Source organism: Pygocentrus nattereri, chromosome 20, assembly GCF_015220715.1.
Source record: "Pygocentrus nattereri isolate fPygNat1 chromosome 20, fPygNat1.pri, whole genome shotgun sequence".
Classification (NCBI taxonomy): Eukaryota; Metazoa; Chordata; class Actinopteri; order Characiformes; family Serrasalmidae; genus Pygocentrus; species Pygocentrus nattereri.
This window is the reverse complement of record NC_051230.1, coordinates 9,729,870-9,749,755: the sequence shown is the minus strand read 5'-3', so window position 1 is coordinate 9,749,755 and position 19,886 is coordinate 9,729,870. Positions and strand designations below refer to the sequence as shown.

The 19,886-nt window shown below is 41.1% G+C and overlaps 2 protein-coding genes across 3 annotated transcripts in view; one reads left to right on the top strand and one right to left on the bottom strand.

Moving 5' to 3' along the window:
• si:ch211-225b11.1 (uncharacterized protein LOC561694 homolog) overlaps positions 1 to 5,390 on the bottom strand; it is a 51,014-nt gene extending 45,624 nt beyond the window's left edge. For both annotated transcript variants that reach the window (XM_037531591.1, XM_017725416.2), the window contains exons 1-2: positions 5,240 to 5,390; positions 4,700 to 4,975 (exon numbers count right to left, since the gene is read on the bottom strand). In XM_037531591.1, coding sequence (XP_037387488.1) covers positions 4,700 to 4,934 — 235 coding nt within the window. In that variant the 5' untranslated portion in view covers positions 4,935 to 4,975; positions 5,240 to 5,390. The remainder of the gene's footprint in view (positions 1 to 4,699; positions 4,976 to 5,239) is intronic.
• A 10,617-nt stretch (positions 5,391 to 16,007) lies between these two features.
• limk2 (LIM domain kinase 2) overlaps positions 16,008 to 19,886 on the top strand; it is a 56,026-nt gene continuing 52,147 nt past the window's right edge. The window contains exons 1-2 of the mRNA XM_017725415.2: positions 16,008 to 16,419; positions 18,582 to 18,678. Coding sequence (XP_017580904.1) covers positions 16,404 to 16,419; positions 18,582 to 18,678 — 113 coding nt within the window. The 5' untranslated portion in view covers positions 16,008 to 16,403. The remainder of the gene's footprint in view (positions 16,420 to 18,581; positions 18,679 to 19,886) is intronic.

Here is a 19,886-nt window from a genome sequence, read left to right as displayed (position 1 = left end):
GGTGTGCTGTTATGAAATGGGATGGAACCAGAAAAATAAATAAAAATTGATATGACTAGAAGGGCAACACCATAAGATGGGCAGTATGCCAATATTTGATCACATTGTGGATCTTGTCAGTACAGAACACTGACAGACTGCAAGTTTCATTACAAAAACAGCATAAATAGTGCAGCATAGTATGTTACATGTTAAATAAAATGATTGTACTCATATTTTTTGTGGCATTTTGAAGTGTGGCACTATTTTGTGCATTATATCTGATCCAGCCCTTATAGAAAAATGACATGACATGATTTTCACTAGGGAGTAATCACATGTCTCGTTTCCACTTGCTGAATTTTCTCATGTGATTCACGTTTATTTTTTCATTTTTGAATTCATTGTATGATTCATTCCTTTTCCACATGTGGAAAATGTGATAAGGTTCAATTTCAGGGCATAACATGTCAGTTCCCTGCTGGAAAACCAGCATAGTTGGTCACCAGTAAAACACTTTACATACACGATCAGCCATAACATTGTTTCCACGTTCACTGCCCACTTTATCAGCTCCACTTACTGTATAGCTGCACTTTGTAGTTCTACAGTTACAGACTGTAGTCCATCTGTTTCTCTGACACTTTGTTAACCACCTTTACCCTGTTCTTCTGTGGTCTCCCACAGGACCAGCACAGAGCAGTTATTATTTGGGCGGTGGATCATTCTCAGCACTGCAGTAACACTGATGTGGTGGTGGTGTGTTAGTGTGTGTTGCGCTGGTACGAGTGGATCAGACACTGCAGTGCTGCTAGAATTTTTTAAACACCTCGGTGTCACTGCTGGACTGAGAATAGTCCATCAATTAAAAATATCCAGCCAACAGCGTCCTGTGAGAGGGCCATCCGCTGACTTCAAAGCGGCCACGTAAGTAGCGGCAAAAATAGAAACATTACTGCTCATCATGCTAGTGTTACTGCTAGAAATAAGCCGATTGCTAGCACTTCTACAAATGCTTATTGTGTAAATACAATTGAGACTGTGTCTGTTCCCACGAATAAAACAAAGCATCAAAAAGCCTCGAAGCGTTTGCCTTAATAATCTCATTCATATCAGACCAGTTACACCAGTTTACAACGACTGCACCTTTGGTCTAAAACTAGGACTGCTTAACATTAGATCCCTGGCATCTAAAGCCATTACTGTAAATGAAATTATTACAGATCATGATTTTGATGCTCTGTGCCTCACAGAAACGTGGATTAGACCTGATGAGTACCTTAGTCTAAATGAAGCCACTCCCACAGGCTACAGCTACGCACAAAGCCCTCGTTTAAGCAGTCGGGTGGAGGTATAGCAACCATCCATACTAAAGCTTTAGGCGTGAACCAGAAAGTAGGACCTACATTTTCTTCTTTTGAAGTTCTTGTACTTAATATACTTGAGCAAGGAACAAATAAGCATTCATTTTTATTAATCACAATTTACAGGCCACCCGGTCCGTATTCTCATTTCTTACAAGAATTCTCTGAGTTTCTATCAAGCCTAATAACGTTTTCAAGTAAAATATTAATTGTCTGAGATTTTAATATCCACATTGACAACCCTCACGACACATTAAGTAAGGCATTCATATCTATCATAGACTCCATGGGATTCACTCAAATTATAAAAGGGCCCACACACCACCTCAACCACACTCTAGACTTAATACTGACCTTTGGTGTAGACATAGATAACTTAGCCATTCTCCCCCAGAGCACAGCCATCTCAGACCATTACTTAATCTCATACAAAATCCAGTTTAGTGGTAATGTGCATTCATCACCATGTTATCAGGTTAAGAGGACTATAACTTCCTCCACAGCTGGCAGCTTTATCAGAAACCTCCCACAGTTATCAACTTCAGTCAGCTGTCCATCTAATCCTACTGAGTTAGATACTATGACCAAATTCCTAGAGGATACTCTTTGATCTACGTTAGACAGTGTAGCTCCATTAAAAAGCAAAATAGTACGGCAGAAAAAACTCGCCCCTTGGTATAACGATCACACTCGAGCTTTACAACTGACGGGCAGACAACTAGAGCGAAAATGGCGTCTGACTACACTAGAAGTATTCCAGTCCGCCTGGAAGGAGAGCCTTATAGACTATAGAAGAGCTCTTACTGCAGCACGCTCAGCCTATCTCTCCTCTCTCATAGAAAACAATAAGAACAATCCCAGACTACTATTTAGCACAATTTCTAAACTAACAGAGAACAAAACAGTCACTGAATCCCAGATGCCATCAGCCTATAGCAGCAATGATTTTATGAATTTCTTTAGTGATAAAATCAAAAAAATTAGACAGAAAATTCTGAACACACAGTTAAACTCCACAAACATGCTGGCTTATAATTCCAGTCTAGACCCTGAGAATATTAGAGTCACTGCAGATAGGCTGGAATCGTTTACATTACTCCAAGAAAATGAACTAGTCAAAACAGTTTCTTCTGCAAAACCATCGACCTGTATTCTGGACCCAATTCCTACAGGTCTACTCAAGGAAATCTTACCAGAAATAACCAAGCCTATTCTGTCAATAATAAACTCCTCTCTTAGCCTCGGATATATCCCAAAAATTTTTAAACTTGCAGTAATTAGACCGCTGATTAAGAAAGCTAACCTCGATCCCTGTGAACTATCAAATTATAGACCTATCTCAAATCTCCCCTTTATATCGAAGATCCTGGAAAAAGTGGTAACCAAACAATTAAGCTCTTATTTGCATAGGAATAATCTACATGAAAAATTTCAGTCTGGTTTTAGGCCACATCATAGTACAGAAACAGCATTAGTAAAAATTATAAATGATCTTCTATTATTCACGGACCAAGGAAAAGTTTCATCAAGCTTATCTGTTAAAAATCTTGGTGTCGTGATAGACGCTGATCTGTCCTTCGACACACACATAACTAATATCACTAGAACAGCCTTCCTGCATCTCCGCAATATTGCTAAATTAAGAAATGCATTATCTCTACAGGATGCAGAAAAGTTAGTTCATGCATTTATTCCTTCAAGGCTAGATTATTGTAATGCCCTGCTGTCTGGATGTCCCAGCAAAAGCCTTAACAAGCTTCAGCTAGTCCAGAACGCTGCAGCCAAAATCCTCACAAGAACTAGGAAGTTTGACCATATTAGTCCAGTTTTATCAGCCCTGCCCTGGTTACCAGTCAAATTTCGCATTGATTATAAAATCCTATTACTGACCTATAAAGCTCTAAACAGACTCGCCCCTCAGTACCTGAGTGAGCTCCTCTCCTACTATGAACCATCACGCCTACTTAGATCACAAGGTGCTGGCTTACTACTGGTACCTGCAATTAATAAAGTTACATCAGGGGGGAGAGCTTTCTCATTCAAAGCCCCCCAGCTCTGGAATAATCTTCCTGCTAATGTTCGGGAATCAGATACAGCCTCAGTCTTTAAGTCTAGGCTAAAAACTTATTTGTACAGTCAAGCATTTGGTGAATAGTCTCCCTGTCAGGTCTAGACCTGCTGGAGTCTCCACTGCTCTGTTTTACTGTAATCTGTGGTCAGCCACTCTTTACAGAACTGACTCTGTGTTTTTCTTTCTTTTCTCTGCCGAGCTGATCAGCTGCCCATCCTGTGCATCTGATGCTGTTGCCTCTTCTGCCTCGATTGGTGCCGCTGCTCACCAGCCTTCTGGACCGGTTTGACCACCACTGAGCTTCTTGCTTTACAGCGCTGTGCAGTCCTCATCCTCAGATCTTCTCTTTTCCCACTTTACTATAATACTTCATACTAATAATGTTTGCTATCCGGTGTCGACCAGAGGAGGATGGGTTCCCCTTCTGAGTCTTGGTTCCTCTCAAGGTTTCTTCCTCTTTTAGGGAGTTTTTCCTTGCCACCGTCGCCGCTGGCTTGCTCATGGGGGCTCGGACCCGGATTTTCTTTCTTCTTTTCTCTTCTCTCTGTAATACTGATTGTTTTATAAAGCTGCTTTGTGACAACACCTGTTGTAAAAAGCGCTATATAAATAAATTTTGCTTGCTTGCTGCGACCACTGATGAAGGACGGGAGGATGATCAACACAAACGGTGCGGCAACAGCAACTGTCTCTGACTTTACATCTACAATGTGGTCCAACAAGGTAGGAGTGTCTAATAGAGTGGACAGTGAGTGGACACAGTGTTTAAAACTCCAGCAGCACTGATGTATCTGATCCACTCGTACCAGCACAACACACATTAACATACCACCACCATGTCAGTGTTACTGCAGTGCCTTTGAACGATCCACCACCCAAATAGTACCTGCTCTGTGGGGGTAAATGAAGAACCCTTTTCAAAGAGGTCCTATATAGAACCATACAACACATTCTCCATCAATCTGAAGAACCCTCTCACAACGCAAAGAAATGAAAAGTAGAAGAACCCTGTTGGGTGTTACATAGCACCCTTGTTAAAAAGGTGCTGTATAGAACCATATATAACACATTTTCCAATTATCTGAAGAACCGTTTCATGATGCAAAGAACCATTTAATCATGCAAAAGGTTCTTTGAGTGTCCATGGTTCTGTATATCACCATTCTCTTTACTAAAGAACGATTGAAAAACCATACTTTCATATATTGTTTGTTGATGTTATAACTCCCTTATATCGCCCACCCACAGAAGCAGAGCTGAGCTGCAGCGCGTGGTATTCACTCACCTCCGCCGCTCCTGTAGCACAGGTACGGAAACCTCCACACGTTACCGAGACCCACGGCGTAACCCACCGAGGCCAGAACGAACTCGAGACGGCGTGTCCAGGTCTCCCTCTGCTGCCCTGTTGCTTCCTCATCCTCCAGCTTCATGATCTCCACAACGCCGTCTTCCTCCTTCCTGTCAACGGCCAACTTGCTGGATTCGCTCGGCAGCGGTTTGGTGTCGGTTCCAATCCCCATCTCAGTGCGCAGGCTGCGGCTGGACGATACTGAGCCCTCAGCTTAAAGGATTTATAAGATATGGATGTAAACATGCGGCTACCGTAAAGACTGAGGCCACAATATAGGTCATAAAATCGGCTTAAGACGAGAAGATGAGTGACTAACCTTCAACCAAGCCAATTAATGTTCTAATATCAGAGCAATATCATCCACAATGTGGGAAGTTTACAGGCTATAGTCTCCGCGTGGCTTCTAAACTAATGTAAGCGCTATGCCGGTACATGCAGGGATGAATGGATGAATGGATGGATGGATATACACACCTTCTAGAGCTGTTTCACCCCCGTTTTCTTCACCTGGCTGAACTTCGACATACACCCATAAATGCCCACCGCTCACTGCTTTCTGCTTTATATGGTTCGCGTTACACAAGTAGCTTTCTGTTTCCTGTATTGGAAGTCTCTAGGAAACGATCATTTCCCACCCGTTTTCCGGAAACCCCGCCCCCCGTGCGCTACGGTTCGCTAGCAGAGTGCGGAAAGATATAAACGTCGCTGCAAGAACATCGTGGTGGTGGATCTAGACCCTCCTCTCCAGCCAGACGTCAGCAAGAGGCGCGATGGCTTTGATCAGCAGCCCCCCTATGAGAAAAAGCACACAGAGATGGATGTGTGTGTTCCTCTCTGTGGGCTGTTTGCATTAATGGCCATATTAATGAAGATGTTTACATCTAAGACTGACCCTTTACACACACACGTTTGTATTATTGCCATTGAGACAAACCCCTCGAATCATCCATCCATTTTCTAAGCCGCTTCTCCGACAGGCTCGCGGGGGGTGCTGGAGCCTATCCCAGCAGTCATCAGGCGGAAGGCAGGATACACCCCGGATGGGTCACCGGTCCATCACAGGGCAGACAGACACTCACACCTAGGGGCAATTTAGCATGTCCAATCGACCTGACTGCATGTCTTTGGAGGAAACCGGAGAACCCGGAGGAAACCCACACAGACACGGGGAGAACATGCAAACTCCGCACAGAGAGGACCCCCGTCGCCCAGCCAGGGAATCGAACCCAGGCCCTCCTCGCTGTGAGGCGACAGCACTACCCACCACACCACCGTGCCGCTCCCTCGAATCATAAGTTAGTCAGTTCTCTCTGGCTCTCAACGAAGGCAGTCGCACTTTTTCCCTCTCCTCTCCCTTATCTTTCTACTTTGCTTCTGTGTCTGGTCTACTGTCTACGCTCTTTACTGAGAGACTCTCTCCGCACTGTTCTTCAAACTTAAAAAATGGATTTGATCAAATGGTCTCTCAACGCAATTGACACCATCTTCTCAACGAGAAGTTCTGGTTCGGGGGAACCAGCCTGTCCTGCCGGAACACGATGGTTGCATGGGGGAGGTGGCGTGTCGTGTGCCTGGCGGCTCTCTCCGTGGAGGATATTGAGGACGTCTACCTATTCGGAACCATGATCACGGGTGGTTTGCTGATTGGATTAGGCATTGCCCTGGTGTATCGTCAAATACGCGGAATGAGGGCAGCTGTCCACGACCCCTTAAAGCTGTCCGACATGATTGACGTGGTGGGCAGAGCTGTCAACACTCAGACTATAACCGTTGGTCGTACCTTGGATAACATCGTGGAGAAGTTGGCGGCTTTGCAAAGGAAAACGGATCATTTGAATGACCATAATGGACTTGGTGAGCTGCCTTGAAAATTACGGCAACTCGCCTGAAGCCTGCAACTCTTTTCTTATCTGCTTTCAGCTCCCCATTATCAGCACTGGCCTTGGCCTTGTGGAGGGGGTTGTCTCCTCCCTCACCCAATGTATTCTGTTTCTCTGTACTTTCCATCACTCCTGTCTTCCTGTCCTGCCCCCCCCCTTGTCATACTGTATGTGCTCGGACAGGTTGATCAAAATTTCGCTGGTTACTTTGGTGACTATGTAACAATAAAGGCATCATCATCATCATCATATAACTAATGTGTAAGTCCTATAGTCATTAGATTAAGATTAAAATTAAGTGACCCTTATTAGTCCCACAACGGGGAAATTTCACCTCCACATTTAACCCATCCGGTAAGTGAAACACCACATACACTCTAGTGAGCACACACACACACTAGGGGGCAGTTAAAGCAGAGATACCCAGGGTAAAATACTACTCCAGTAGAAATAGATGTTCCAACCTTTAAAGTAAAAGTACAGAAGTATTTGCCTTCAAATGCACTTAAGTATTGAAAGTGAAAGTACTAAAAGATTAATTATGGCTCTAATGTCCTGTTGTCATTTTTTGTAACAAGACTCTTGCTACATTAACTCATTTTAAGTGAAAATACTCCAGTGTCATTCTTTGTAAACCAATCTTGTAGTAGAATGTCATTAATTAGTTGGACACTAATGTCAAAAACTAATTTGCACTGAGGTTGAACCATGTGCCTGCACTGGGTCGGTATGTCCACTAGGTCAAAACAAGCTCAAAACAAAGTGACCGCTGTGCCTGATTGGTGTTCTTGCTTAGCACTTCTTTCATTTTTGACATGTTATGTTTTTATGCACACATAAACCAAAAGGAAAAACAGATTTTGCAAAATGTAGTGAACTTATATTTGACTGCCAAATGTAGAGGAGTGAAAGTAAAAAGTCACCAAAATGGAAATACTTCAGTAAAGTACAGTAACAAATTACATTTACTTAGTTACTGTCCACCATTGAGATAGACAGACAGACAGACAGACAGGCAGAGGGATGGAAAGTTAGACAGATTGATAGATAGACAGATCAATTGTATGCATATGTTTGACCCTTTAGCAGATATCACAGCTTGTTTTTGGGTTTTTCACCCATGCTTCATGCATTAAGCTTGATATTTTTGGCCTGTGCTTCATGCACTGCATGTTTAAGACTTTTAATGATGTTCAAGTCAGGAGATCGTGAGGGCCAATCCAAAAGCATCAGCTTGCGTTCCTTGAAGTATTTCAAGGTGGATTTTGAGGTATGTTTTAAATCATTATCCTGTTATAGAAGCCAGCCTTAGCTATGTCAAATATATTTCCAGGTCTTGCTGATATTCAGTGGAATCCGTACATCCATCAACCTTTGCAATGTTTCCTCACAGGCTGCCACACAATCTCAAAGCATAGATGCACCCCAATGCCCAACAGCTTGCAATGTCAAGTGCTCCTCCAATTTTGCTCAAAACATACTTTGGTGATTGTGGCCAGAATGTTCCATTTTCACCTTAGCAGCAGCTTTTGAGCAATTCTATCCTAGAGCTTTCTTGGTCTTGCCTTGTCCCTTTAACTGCCAGTCCCTAATAACATTTTGGACAACAGAAACTGTTTTGCTTCCTGTAAGGCTTTTGCTGTCATGTGGGGGTTTTGCTTTGCCTATCTGGCCAGCATTTGAACAGTTCTGACAGCTTTCTTGGTCTTCCCTTGTTTTCCACAATTTTCATTAATTGGCATTTCAGACCGTGGAAACTGTGAATTAGAAGTACTTTGATATCTTTTTATAATGCTCCTCTGCTTTGCAGGAATATATATATATATATAAATATATATATATATATATATATATATATATATATATATATATATATATAAATAAATATATAACCTTGCAGATCATCAGCCAGCTGACAATTCCTAATGATATATCTTGACCTGCCAAGGTGGTCCCAATGCATAAATTATTTTATGTATGACTTTACAACAGGAGGGCTGTCCAAACAAAACTACTCTTTTATTTTTTAAGTTACTCAAAGTAACTGCATTATGTAACGCCGGGGAGAGAGGAGGCGTTACATAATGCAACGTTTATTATGGGCAAATCCAAAGTCAGCATTGAGACAGTCCAGGTTCAGATGGCCAACATGGATAGCTGCAGAGACAGACATGAGAAAGAACATGGAAATCCAAAATACTGAACCAAAGAAGCATACACATCAAAAAAATCAGCATACTCCAAACATACAAACAACACAACAAACAACAGTACAAAGACCGGCGACCAGACAGGGGAAAACACAGGCTTTAAATACATGAGGAACAGGTGGGAACACAGGTGGAAACAATCGGGGGTGGAGTCACGAAACAAGGGGGCTGGACTAAAAAAAACAAAATAAAGAACACATGGGCTAAACCAAAACACAACAGGAACACATGGACAGGACTGGGAGGGGCCAATCGTGACACATTAACATTTGAAGAAAATTATTTTTTATTTATTTATTTTTTTTCAACATCAAATTAAAAAATCACCTTATTTTGAAATTGTATGTTTTTTTCTTTTAAATATCAAATTAAAAATCATCTCCCTCCATCCTCTCTCTCTCTCTCTCTCTCTCTGTCTCATCCACACCTACACATAGTTGTTGCCTCCTCTGGCTGTCACGTTTCAGGCCTCTGTAAAGATAGTAATCCGTGTGAGATTCTTTAGTGAGAGCTATTGTTCATCCATGGTTGGGTGGTAGGTTGGAGGTCTTTGGAAAAGGCTGGTTCACCATGACTTTGCAGAAGTGAGCAGAGTGAGGGCTGGGTGGCGCTGTGAGGTACGTGACCATGACCACAGCCTGAAAACAACAAAAGTTCCACACAGAAGTGAACCAACATCAGCCCATACATGACTGTCTGGAGACAGATGATTAATTCACTGAGCATTAAAAACATACAGAAATAGCAAGACAAGAAGGCAAAGCAGGATGTGTTGTATTGATACAGGCGTAAAGTCTCCTTTGTTGTAGTTTTTGTACGCTTACAACAGTAGTCACGTCTTTGAGGTGATGTCTGTAGAGAAGCAATGATAGTCTGTCAGATGTATGAGATAATGTGGCTGGTGACATCATGTGGTGTAAATTATGAATAGCTTGAATGATAGCCAGATCACAGCCTGGACCGTGTGGCATCTCCACTGGACATCAGAGTCTTTGAGCAAGACTCCTAAAGGGGAGTTCCACCAGTTTTTCAAGATTTCTGCACAGTTTATTAATTGAGATACAATGTGGTTTGATGTGAAATCCTGCATTTTAGACAAGCTTACAAACTTCCTCTACAGTGGTGGTGATAGGAACCAGAGGGCTAAATGTCTACAACCCAAATATACCCATTTTGTCAATTACACTCTTAAAAAAGATGGTTCTACAAAAGTGAAGACAATGGTTCTTGGCAAGATGGAGAAAATGTTCTTGGCATGGTGACTTTGCTCTTCAGATTGAGGGAGAATGTGTGGTATATGGCTCTATATCAAGTCAAGGTTACTCATATAGCATTTTTTTTAAACAGGCATTGCCACAAAGCAGCTTCGCAGAAAAAAAAATTTGGCCCACCATGAGCGTCGCCAATGGCCACAGTAGGAAGGAAAACCTCCTTAAGAGCAAGAGGAAGAAATCCTGAGAGGAACCAAGACTAAAAAGGGAACCCATGCTCCTCTGGTCAACACTGGATAGTAAAACAATAACAGCAGAGAATGAGATTTGACCATCATAATATGTGGAAAAGGGGAAAAGCAGGAGAAGCAATGTTTATCATTTAAAAATGCAGCAGAATCATCAGGAGGGTCAGCTCATGCAGGTGAGGTTTACACAGTGTTGTACAGCAGAAGTTCCATGGTGGTCAGACTAATCCAGAAGGCAGGTGAGCAGTGAGCAGAAGAAGCAACAGCATTGGATGTGCAGGATGGGCAGTTATTCAGCTTGACAAAGAAACACAGGCAGTTAATTTTGTTAAGAGTTATTGATTACAGTGTGCACAGAGTGCAGCAGAGACTCCAACAGGTTGAGCTATTACAGCCTAACTAAAGGGAGAGCCAGAAGGCAACAGACATCCCTGAGATGTCAGTCTACCTCCACTCTACCATCAACAAATTGAAAATGGTTCTATATAGCACCAAAAATTGTTCTTCTATTGTTACAACCATATCATGTAATGTAAAGGGATTTTATTCAGTAATTTTGAATCATATTGTTTCATTTGTCATTCAGCACCCCCCACTACCCAGAAAGAAAAGCAACTTAGAATATGTGTGTCTGTGTGTCTGTGTGTGTGTGTGTGTGTGTGTGTGTGTGTGTGTGTGTGTGTGTGTGTGTGTGTGTGTGTTTGGTGCTGGTGTAATGAATGTCTCTAATGAGGTAAAGCTGCCCTCTAGTGGTTAAAAGAGCACAGCCGTCAAACCTCTACACTCACTATCCACTGTATTACAAACACTTCACTATATTAGGCCTGTCGAACGTTTATGGACACCTTGCCTTCTCTTATATGTTTTGAGAATAATGTTAATTTTCATCATTATTTTTCAGTTTAGTATGAAAAAGTGTTATTTACTCTGAGCACATTTTACACCCAACAGTTTCATCTTCACCAAAGTGTCTTGTGTTATGAAGAGCAGGTTTTGCGCAAGTAGTGATTTGACAGTTTCCTTTTCTGAAGCACATATTTAAAAAATGATCCAAAGATGTTGTAAAGGGAAAGTTCACCAACTTTTTGAAATGTCTGCATAATTCAATCAATGTTACCAGTCATTCAGGCTGGTTTGATGTGAAATAGTTCACTGTAAAGGAAGTTTCTTTACAGTGGTGGTGAAACGGACCAATATCAATCAAATAAACATAGCCATTTTATTTACTATTCAAAACCACCAGTGAACCTGCACATGTGTTCTGAATTCATATATATATTCATATATATATTGTCTGTGGAAAGTCTCCAAAGCTTTAGATGTCTGGTTCCTATCACTGTGACCATTTCTGAATGGTTAAGTTTCTCTATAATTGAGCATTTCACATCAATCCCCCATAAGTGGAAGCATGTCACTAAGTTGCAAGTAATACGTCTTCCGACCCAAGGCAAGTCCCAAATCAGGACAGGCGAGTGTCGATTCAATACCCGAGTCCTAAGTCTCAAGTCAAGTCCCAAATCAGGACAGACGAGTCTCGATTCATGACCCGAGTCAGTACAGCAAAGTCCCAAGTCCTAATCTTTGAGTCCTAAACAAGTCCATAAGGCCATTTCAACACTGAACACAAGAGTGATGGTAACAGTAATATGGTCTTTTACTGAGAGTATGTAGTAATATTTGACTGTATATTCATTTTTTATCATTTTTTTACTCTTCCAAATAAATAAATATTAACCATGACATAACGGTACACACATGTAATAATACTTAATACAAATAAATAAAGACGTTTGCATCTAAGCCATTTAATTATGGAGAACTTTTTTAAAAATTGGTATTATTCCTTTTTAAACAGCTGAAAGCTTTTAGTGCTGAGACAACAAGGGGACAATATGTGTGGTCTTTAGCTATTTTCCCCAACTACTCCAAATGGCTGCTGTCGGAACAAAAGCTTTTATCTCCATAAGGAAAAACTGCACTTTACTTTTAACGTGAGTCAGTGGAACGAGAGTTTTTGGTCTATTTGTTTTGGTCCATTGACCATGAAAATAACACAGGCATTTTCAAATTATGCCAAAAACTGAAAACCAACAAAAATGAAGATGCAAGGTTCTGAGAAACATCAGGACTAATATTTAAAAGTGAGCTTGTTGTCCTCATAAGAAAACATGGTTTGGTGAAACCTTCTGCCGTTCAGTTATACACCGCAGGCCATCTGATTCTGCTCAATTTATCAGTCCCTTTATCAGTCCCGCTACCCCACTAAAAATAACCCGAAATGTGTTTTCCATAACTGGGTACAGAAATATTTTAAAACGTTTTGTTAAACATTACACAAAACCCCCGCGACCCTGAGGGAGAAGCGGCTTAGAAAATGGATGGATGGATTACACAAAACCTGTCGTCTCCTACTGAAAACTAATGTGTTTATTTTGAGACAGAATGTGATGTTTTTTAACACATCTGTTTTAAGAGTGTAATAGGATTATAACTGTCTCTATCAGTAGGAGTATTCCATAATATATGTCTAATCAAATCAAATTAAACATAAAACACTGATTGAATTGCTGTCAGTATAACAATAAAAACTGTATGCATAGTAAGTAAGCATTTTTGGGCAAAAGGCCATTTTTTGCCCTCATTGATTCATGGGCACAAATGATTTGAGAACAGTAGCTTCTCTTGTGTGAAAACTTCATGATGCATGATGTGGTTGGTGTAGTGTAGTGGGTAATACCTTAGACTGGGTTCAAGCTCCCTACTATACACCCTACACTATACCAATAAGAGTCCTCGGGCAAGACTCCTAACACCACCTTGGCCTACTTGTGTAAAATAATCAAATTGTAAATTGCTCTGGATGAGAGCGACAAATGCCATAAATGAATGACCCATGAAAATGCTCCAGAACTGCTTGGAGTAAAATCACTTAACATTACAAGTAAATACTTTTTTGTCTTCTCCTGTAAAGTTACCATTTGAAGATATATATATATATATATTATTTAGTTAATCTCAGCAGAAAATGAACAAATTAAACAATGCATATGTTCAATTTCCTCATCATTTTATTAAATCAGCTATAATTACAAAAGAGGTCAAAAGGTCATTTGGCTACTGTCCAAAGTCAAGTCAAGATAACTTGGAAGAGCAAAATGACATAAAAATCTCCAGCAGAGTTAATTAACAGATTCATAACCAAAGACAGTGATACCGTCAGCGTATGCGAGATACTTTGTCGGCTCTCATTTCAACTTGAAAGTCTTCCATTAGTGAGCGGTAGATAGTCTGACTAATGTTAGCAATTTTGGGTTGTGGTTGCGGTGAATGTTCCTGGACCGAAACATCGTTGTGAATGTAGTTAATAGTGTTCGCGCCAGCATTTGGCAAGCGCTAAACTCAGGAACATCTGCTGCTAGAGACAGAAGAACAATCAGCACTGTGATTCTGACTGAAGACTGGCATTAAATAGTCTTAAAACTATTATTCAACCGGAATTTATCACTGAAAAAGACAGCTAAATAATTCATTCAATGTCAGGTAAACAAACAACATCTCCAAAATGGCAACTTTACAGAAGATGAGAAAAAAACTTTTTTAACTTTGAATGGAAGTTAATGGAACTAGATTTCTTTTCAAGTAACTATGGAGCTTTTCTATTGATCCATTAATAACACAATTTTAGTACGTGGTAAAGAGCAGCTGGCAAATTCTGTACATGCAAAACCACAAAAATTGAGATATTTTGTTCCAACAGCAGTGATATGAAGGCAGTTTGCATTAATGTTTAAAGTCCATTTGAAATCAAAATGGATTTTTCATGATTCATCGTATTAAACCATTTAAGAGGCAAAGTTTTCATATAATCTTCCATCAAATTCTGATTTATGATGATATCACTGTGCACCAGTGGGCGGGGAAAATTATAATACCACGTTTCTCTTCTACCCACCCAACATCACCCCTGCCTATAGTCACACTTAATAATAGTGTGTTTTACTCAGAAATGCATCACAGAAGGAAAATGCATTATTATTTCCAGTTCACATTGACTTTAACCCTGTGGTAGTGAATGCCGGAAAATACAAGCTTCCAGTGGAACAGAAGCATGATGGGTGGAACTGGATTTGGAACCAACTGTGCAGCGAAAGGACTCTGTAAGCTGTAGCAGATAAGTGGTGTAGTTCACTTCATGTGGGTTTCCTCCTATATTTAGACAAGACGGACAGTGTGGTTAGTATCTCAGCTTTTGTGCATAATGATCTCAATAAGGTCCTAATAAAAGAGAACACGAATTTCAGTCTGGCCTGTCAGCATTACAGGATATAAGGAACCAATCAGAACACAGGGTTATAATTGGCAACCAAAGCACAAGTTTCAAGTAACCAATCAGATCACAGGCAGATCACAAGTAAGCAATCAGAGCGCAGGATTCCAGTAGCCAATCAGATTGCAGGATTTAACAAGCCAGTCAAAGCAACAGGATTCAACTAGCCAAGTGTGTCCAAGATTACAGTGGCCAGTCAGTATGGAGGATTCCAGCAGCATATCAGAATGCAGGATTCACCTAGCCAATCAGTTCAGAGGATTCCAGTAAACAATAAGACACCATCATGATTCAATCACCCAATCAGTAGCCAATTAGATTGCTGAAGTCAACTAACCAATCAGAGTTCGTAATTGCAGTAGTTTTACATGCCTGGATTAAAGTAGTCAGTCAGAACACAAGAGACTAGCAGCCAATCAGAATTCAGAATTCAACTAGTCAATCAAAGCACCTGATTCCAATGGCCAATCAGATTGCAGGATTCAAATAGTCAGCATGCAGAATTCCAGTAGCTATTCAGATTCCTGGATTAACAGGATAGTAGGATCGTAGTAGCCAATCAGAATTCTTGATTCAACTAGTCAATCAGGGCATATGGGTCCCAGTAGCCATTCAGATTCCAGTAATTGTTTAGATGCCTAGATTAAACTAGTCAGTCATAGTGCAGGAGACTGGTATCCAATCAGAATTCATAATTCAAGAAGCCAGTCAGTCAGATTGCAGGATTCAACTAGCCAATCAGAGTGCAGAATTACAGTAGCTATTCAGATTCCTGGATTCAAGTAGCCAGTCTGAGCAGGAGACTGTTAGCCAATCAGAATTCATGATTCAACCAGTCAATCAGAGTGCCCTATTCCAATGGCCAATCAGATTGCAGGATTTAATTAGTCTAGTCAATCCAAATGCAGAATTCCAGTAATGGAATGCTGGAATAAAGAAGCCAATCAGAGTGCAGGATAGCAGTAGCCAATCAAACTTCTTGATTCAACTAGCCAACCAGAGCGCCCTATTCAAATGGCCAATCAGATTGCAGGATTTAATTTGTGATCAGAGTACAGAATTCCAGTAGCCATTCAGTTTATTGGCATAAAGAAGCCACTCAGAGCGAAGGATAGTGATAGCCAATCAGAACCCTTGATTCAACCAGTCAAACACAGCGCCCTATTCCAATGGCCAATCAGATTGCAGGATTCAAGTAGTCAATCAGAGCGCAAGACTCAACTGGGATTCCTGCGCTCTGATTGGCTGGTTGAACCTGCTTTAGAAACTCTATGTGTAAAAATCGCTCATCTTTCTTCACTGTCTCGGTCAGGGGCGGCTGTTAACGTATAGATTCATAATGGCTACAAATCAGGACGCCGCCTAACCAGCCCTGTGCGCGGAGAGCGCTGAATGCAGGCTGCGGCGGTGCTGCGGCGCGGTGAGCGGCAGATGGAGCTGTACGGTCAGCATATTTCCTTTGTCCGGCTCCTGCGCGCTTCTCCTGTTTCAGGTGTTGCTGTTTGATCCCTCCCGCTCTCCGTACAGGAATTTCAGCTGCCTGACGTCACCCAACGCGAGAGGCGGCTGCCGCTCCTCGCCGTTCACGCAGAGGAGAGCTGGGTTTACTACAAACTCTGTGTTTCTCCCCTCTGTCCCGCGTTCTTCATGGTTTTTAAACGCTTTCGGTCCGAAGCAGCATCACGGGTGAGCGGCGAGAACATCACTGAAATCTGGACCAGCATGTGAACTTCAACCCAGTCAAACCAGCCGCAGCGAGTAGATGGACGAGCAAGAAGGTAAACACAAAAAGACAGACGACACCGCCAACACGAACCGAGCCGCTGTAGCGTTCATGTCCACAGCCTGCAGGAGCCACGGGGCTGAAGGCAGCTTCATATTCGCCAGCGTCTTGTTGAATTGTCCCGTTCCACCTTAAATAGTGCAGCCGTTACGCTCCGGTGCTTCAGTAAAAATAAACGTATAGGTACGAAAGTAGCAGCTCTAAACTACTTACAGGGGAACTCCACCCAATCCTTGAAACTTCCACATGATTAAATGGCTGAGATGGAAACAAAGCCACTCAGAGTGGGTTGGTGTGAAACGCTCAGACTTGGCGTGTCAGAAATGTTTACAGTGGCGGTGATGGGAACCAGACGTCTGAAGAAGCCTTTTAAAGCCTTCTTGAATGAAACGGTTAAGGATGGTAGTTTAATGCTAAAGGTTAGGCTTAAATTGTAATTTAATCCGTTCGTGGCGGAGGGGTACGAGCATGGCAATGAAAGGCAAAATAGACCCCAATGAAAATGTTTTCTTTCATTCTTTTATGACTGTTGTACCATCATCAACATTACATATTAAACTCGTGTATGTTCACTGATCGTTTTGGATAGTTAACCTCTTATTCTCCAGCCTATATTTTATTTTATTTATTTATTTTTATTTTTGTAAACCCCCCCCCCCTTTAAATTAACAGAACGTGTTTTATGATCTACACATATTGCTGTATGCTTACAGTTTACTGCTGAAAGCCAAAAAAATCAGATGCTCTTTGTATTATTATATAAAAATGTTTTTTTACAGAGCGGATCACTGAAGAGACGCAATCTGTTTATAGTTTATAGCCCAGATTTGTGGGAAAATGGGGCGATTTTCGGTAGATAAATAAATGAGTGACTTCAGCTTCTTTTATTATAAGGGTTTAAAGTTACGTTACCCATCTATTTGACGGGAAAGAAGAGTTACAGCCTCATACGACACCCACCTTTTGAATGTAGCTTATGAAATATGAAAGTTATGAAGAATACGATGAAGTGCGTTTTGGAACCACCGGTGGTTCCAATGCATTTAAGAGGCTACTAAAATGGTTACATTTGTGTTGTAGACATGGTGGCCCCTGGTTCCTATCACCACCACTGTAAAGAAATTAGAGTCTATAGCTTTCTCTACAGTTAACCACATCACATCAAACACCTCGGAATGACTCTTTACATCTCAAGGGCCGAATTATTCAGACGTTTTGAATATTTGCTTTTTTAAGTTCTATTCCCCATTCATTTATTTCATCATTTGTTCAGCACTTTGAATGACCACAGTGTATGGCAGGTGCAACATAAGTCACCTTGCTTTGTCTTGCCCTTGCGATAAAGACATGCACTGATGTGCCACTGAGGTAAAGTCTAATAAATACAGATATGACGCTCTGCTTTTAGCTATAAATTCTGCATTTGCTAGCCAGCCAAAAAAATCAAGCTCTCATGCCTGAGGTGCTTGTAGTTTTTCAAGAAACCTCATCAGAGGAGGGTTTTCTAGTCTTTAAGCTGGAAAATCTCGCCCTCTATTCTGCAGTGGCACCTCTGCAAGAGGTGGATAGGCATGTTTACAGCAGATGTAACTATGGTTAATTTTTATTTTGGTAGGAGTGCCCCTTTAAGTCACAAAGAAGAGCAGATGCTGTTGTCAGCAAAGCATAATGAATTAAACAGAGGAGTCTGTGAGTAAATACTGAAGTAAAAGTGCAAAGAAGTGAAAAAAGAGGAAAAAGTAGGAGTTTAATTGTTTGAAAATACTCCGATGAAAAGTACAGGTTCATCAAAATGTATCTTTTATGTACATGTAACTGAGTAAATGTAAATATCCACCTCTCGCTTAATGGTACACCCTGAATTGGCCAGATCCAGAAAAAAGTGCAAGTGAATAAAAATAGGTGGCTTAGCCTAGTTTAAAGATCCTCCCCTACTAAAAATAACCGGAGACACACTAACGTAAACCATATTTTAGGCTGGCTCTCTTGGACACTGATCAGCATGAAGCGATTACATAATGGGAAAGTAGTCACATTGCTAAATTCTGCCTGTGCCAAAGCAGCAAGTCAGTTTGAAGAACTGTGAAAGAATTTGTGGTACTTGTGAGTGGATACTAATCAGATGGACTGGGTTATTGGTGTGTGCCCAAACCACAGATAGGACGGAGCGCGTGTGCGTGGGATGCGGAGGCAGGATTCAAGATGCTTTCCACGTCAAGGTCCTCAAAGACGTCTGGCACAACGCTTGTTTTCGGTAAGTCCTTGTCTTAACAGCTCTTTAAAAGGGACCAGCCTGTTCTTTCCAGGAATTAGGAAACGTAACGGGCCAATTTCTGTGAAGGTGTTTTCTTTTCCGCCCCAAAAATGTATTGATTTATTTATTGTGCACTCTCAAGAGATTTGATGTTAGGGGAATTCCACTGATTTTTCTGAAATGCCTGCATAATTCAGTTGTTCCGGTCATTCTGAGCAGTTTGATGTTAAAAGGTTGATTATGGAGAAACCTGCTAACTCTGATATCTTCACACTGGTGGTGATAGGAACCAGGGGACACAATGCCTACAACTGAACTTGACCTACTCCAGTGAGCTTACATGTGTCTTCTGAGTGTTTATATGTAATGATGACATAGTTAAAATATTGGCAAGTCTTAGAAAGCAAGTTTTCTTTGGGAGTGCCCTGCATGTACCATGAAAGGCATTTTAAATGACATTTTAGGTCAAAACATTAAAAAAATTAAAAACAATATCTTGGGTTTCAGACAGTTTATCCACAATCATTTCATGTCACAATATTCTGTGAGGCTTTTAGAGGCATTCATATTTTCAAGTGTACCTCATTTTTGAGATGTGTCTGTAAACTATTCAGACAAGTTTTCCTGCAGCGAATGCTCTGAATGACTTTGTTTACATCTTAATAATTTACAATAATGTATTGTAATTAAAATAATAAAAGTTGGTGAAATTCCCCTTCAGCACATCTGCATGTCTAGTTAAAGGGCCCATGTCAAACACTTTCATGTATTGGATTTTTTGTTTTTGTTGAGGCCCACTTAACATCTGTGTAGTATATGAACCAAAAATGGCCCAATAATCCATTTTTACATGATCATTTCCAGCCCCTCTTCATCCCTTTGAATTAAGGGGGTTGCTTTATTACTGTGCCTTTAAGGTAGATCTAAGATAAATGATCTCTTCAGGTTGAGTGCACTGCGTTGCGCCTCATACAGAAAGCACTCGCAGCTGAAACGCTGCTTATAACTTCAGTGTGAATGGGTGGAGCTAAATTGCTGTAGGCTGAATAGGTGGATGTATAGAAATGGGTTGGTTCTTGTGGAATCATAGAAGCTGAATTCAAAACAGGCTGTTTTTGCAGCTTAGTTCTGATTTATGGACTGTATGACTTGGGAGTGAGTGGAGTGTTTACAGGTTATTTCAAACTCCTTTATTTAAAAAAAGCAAG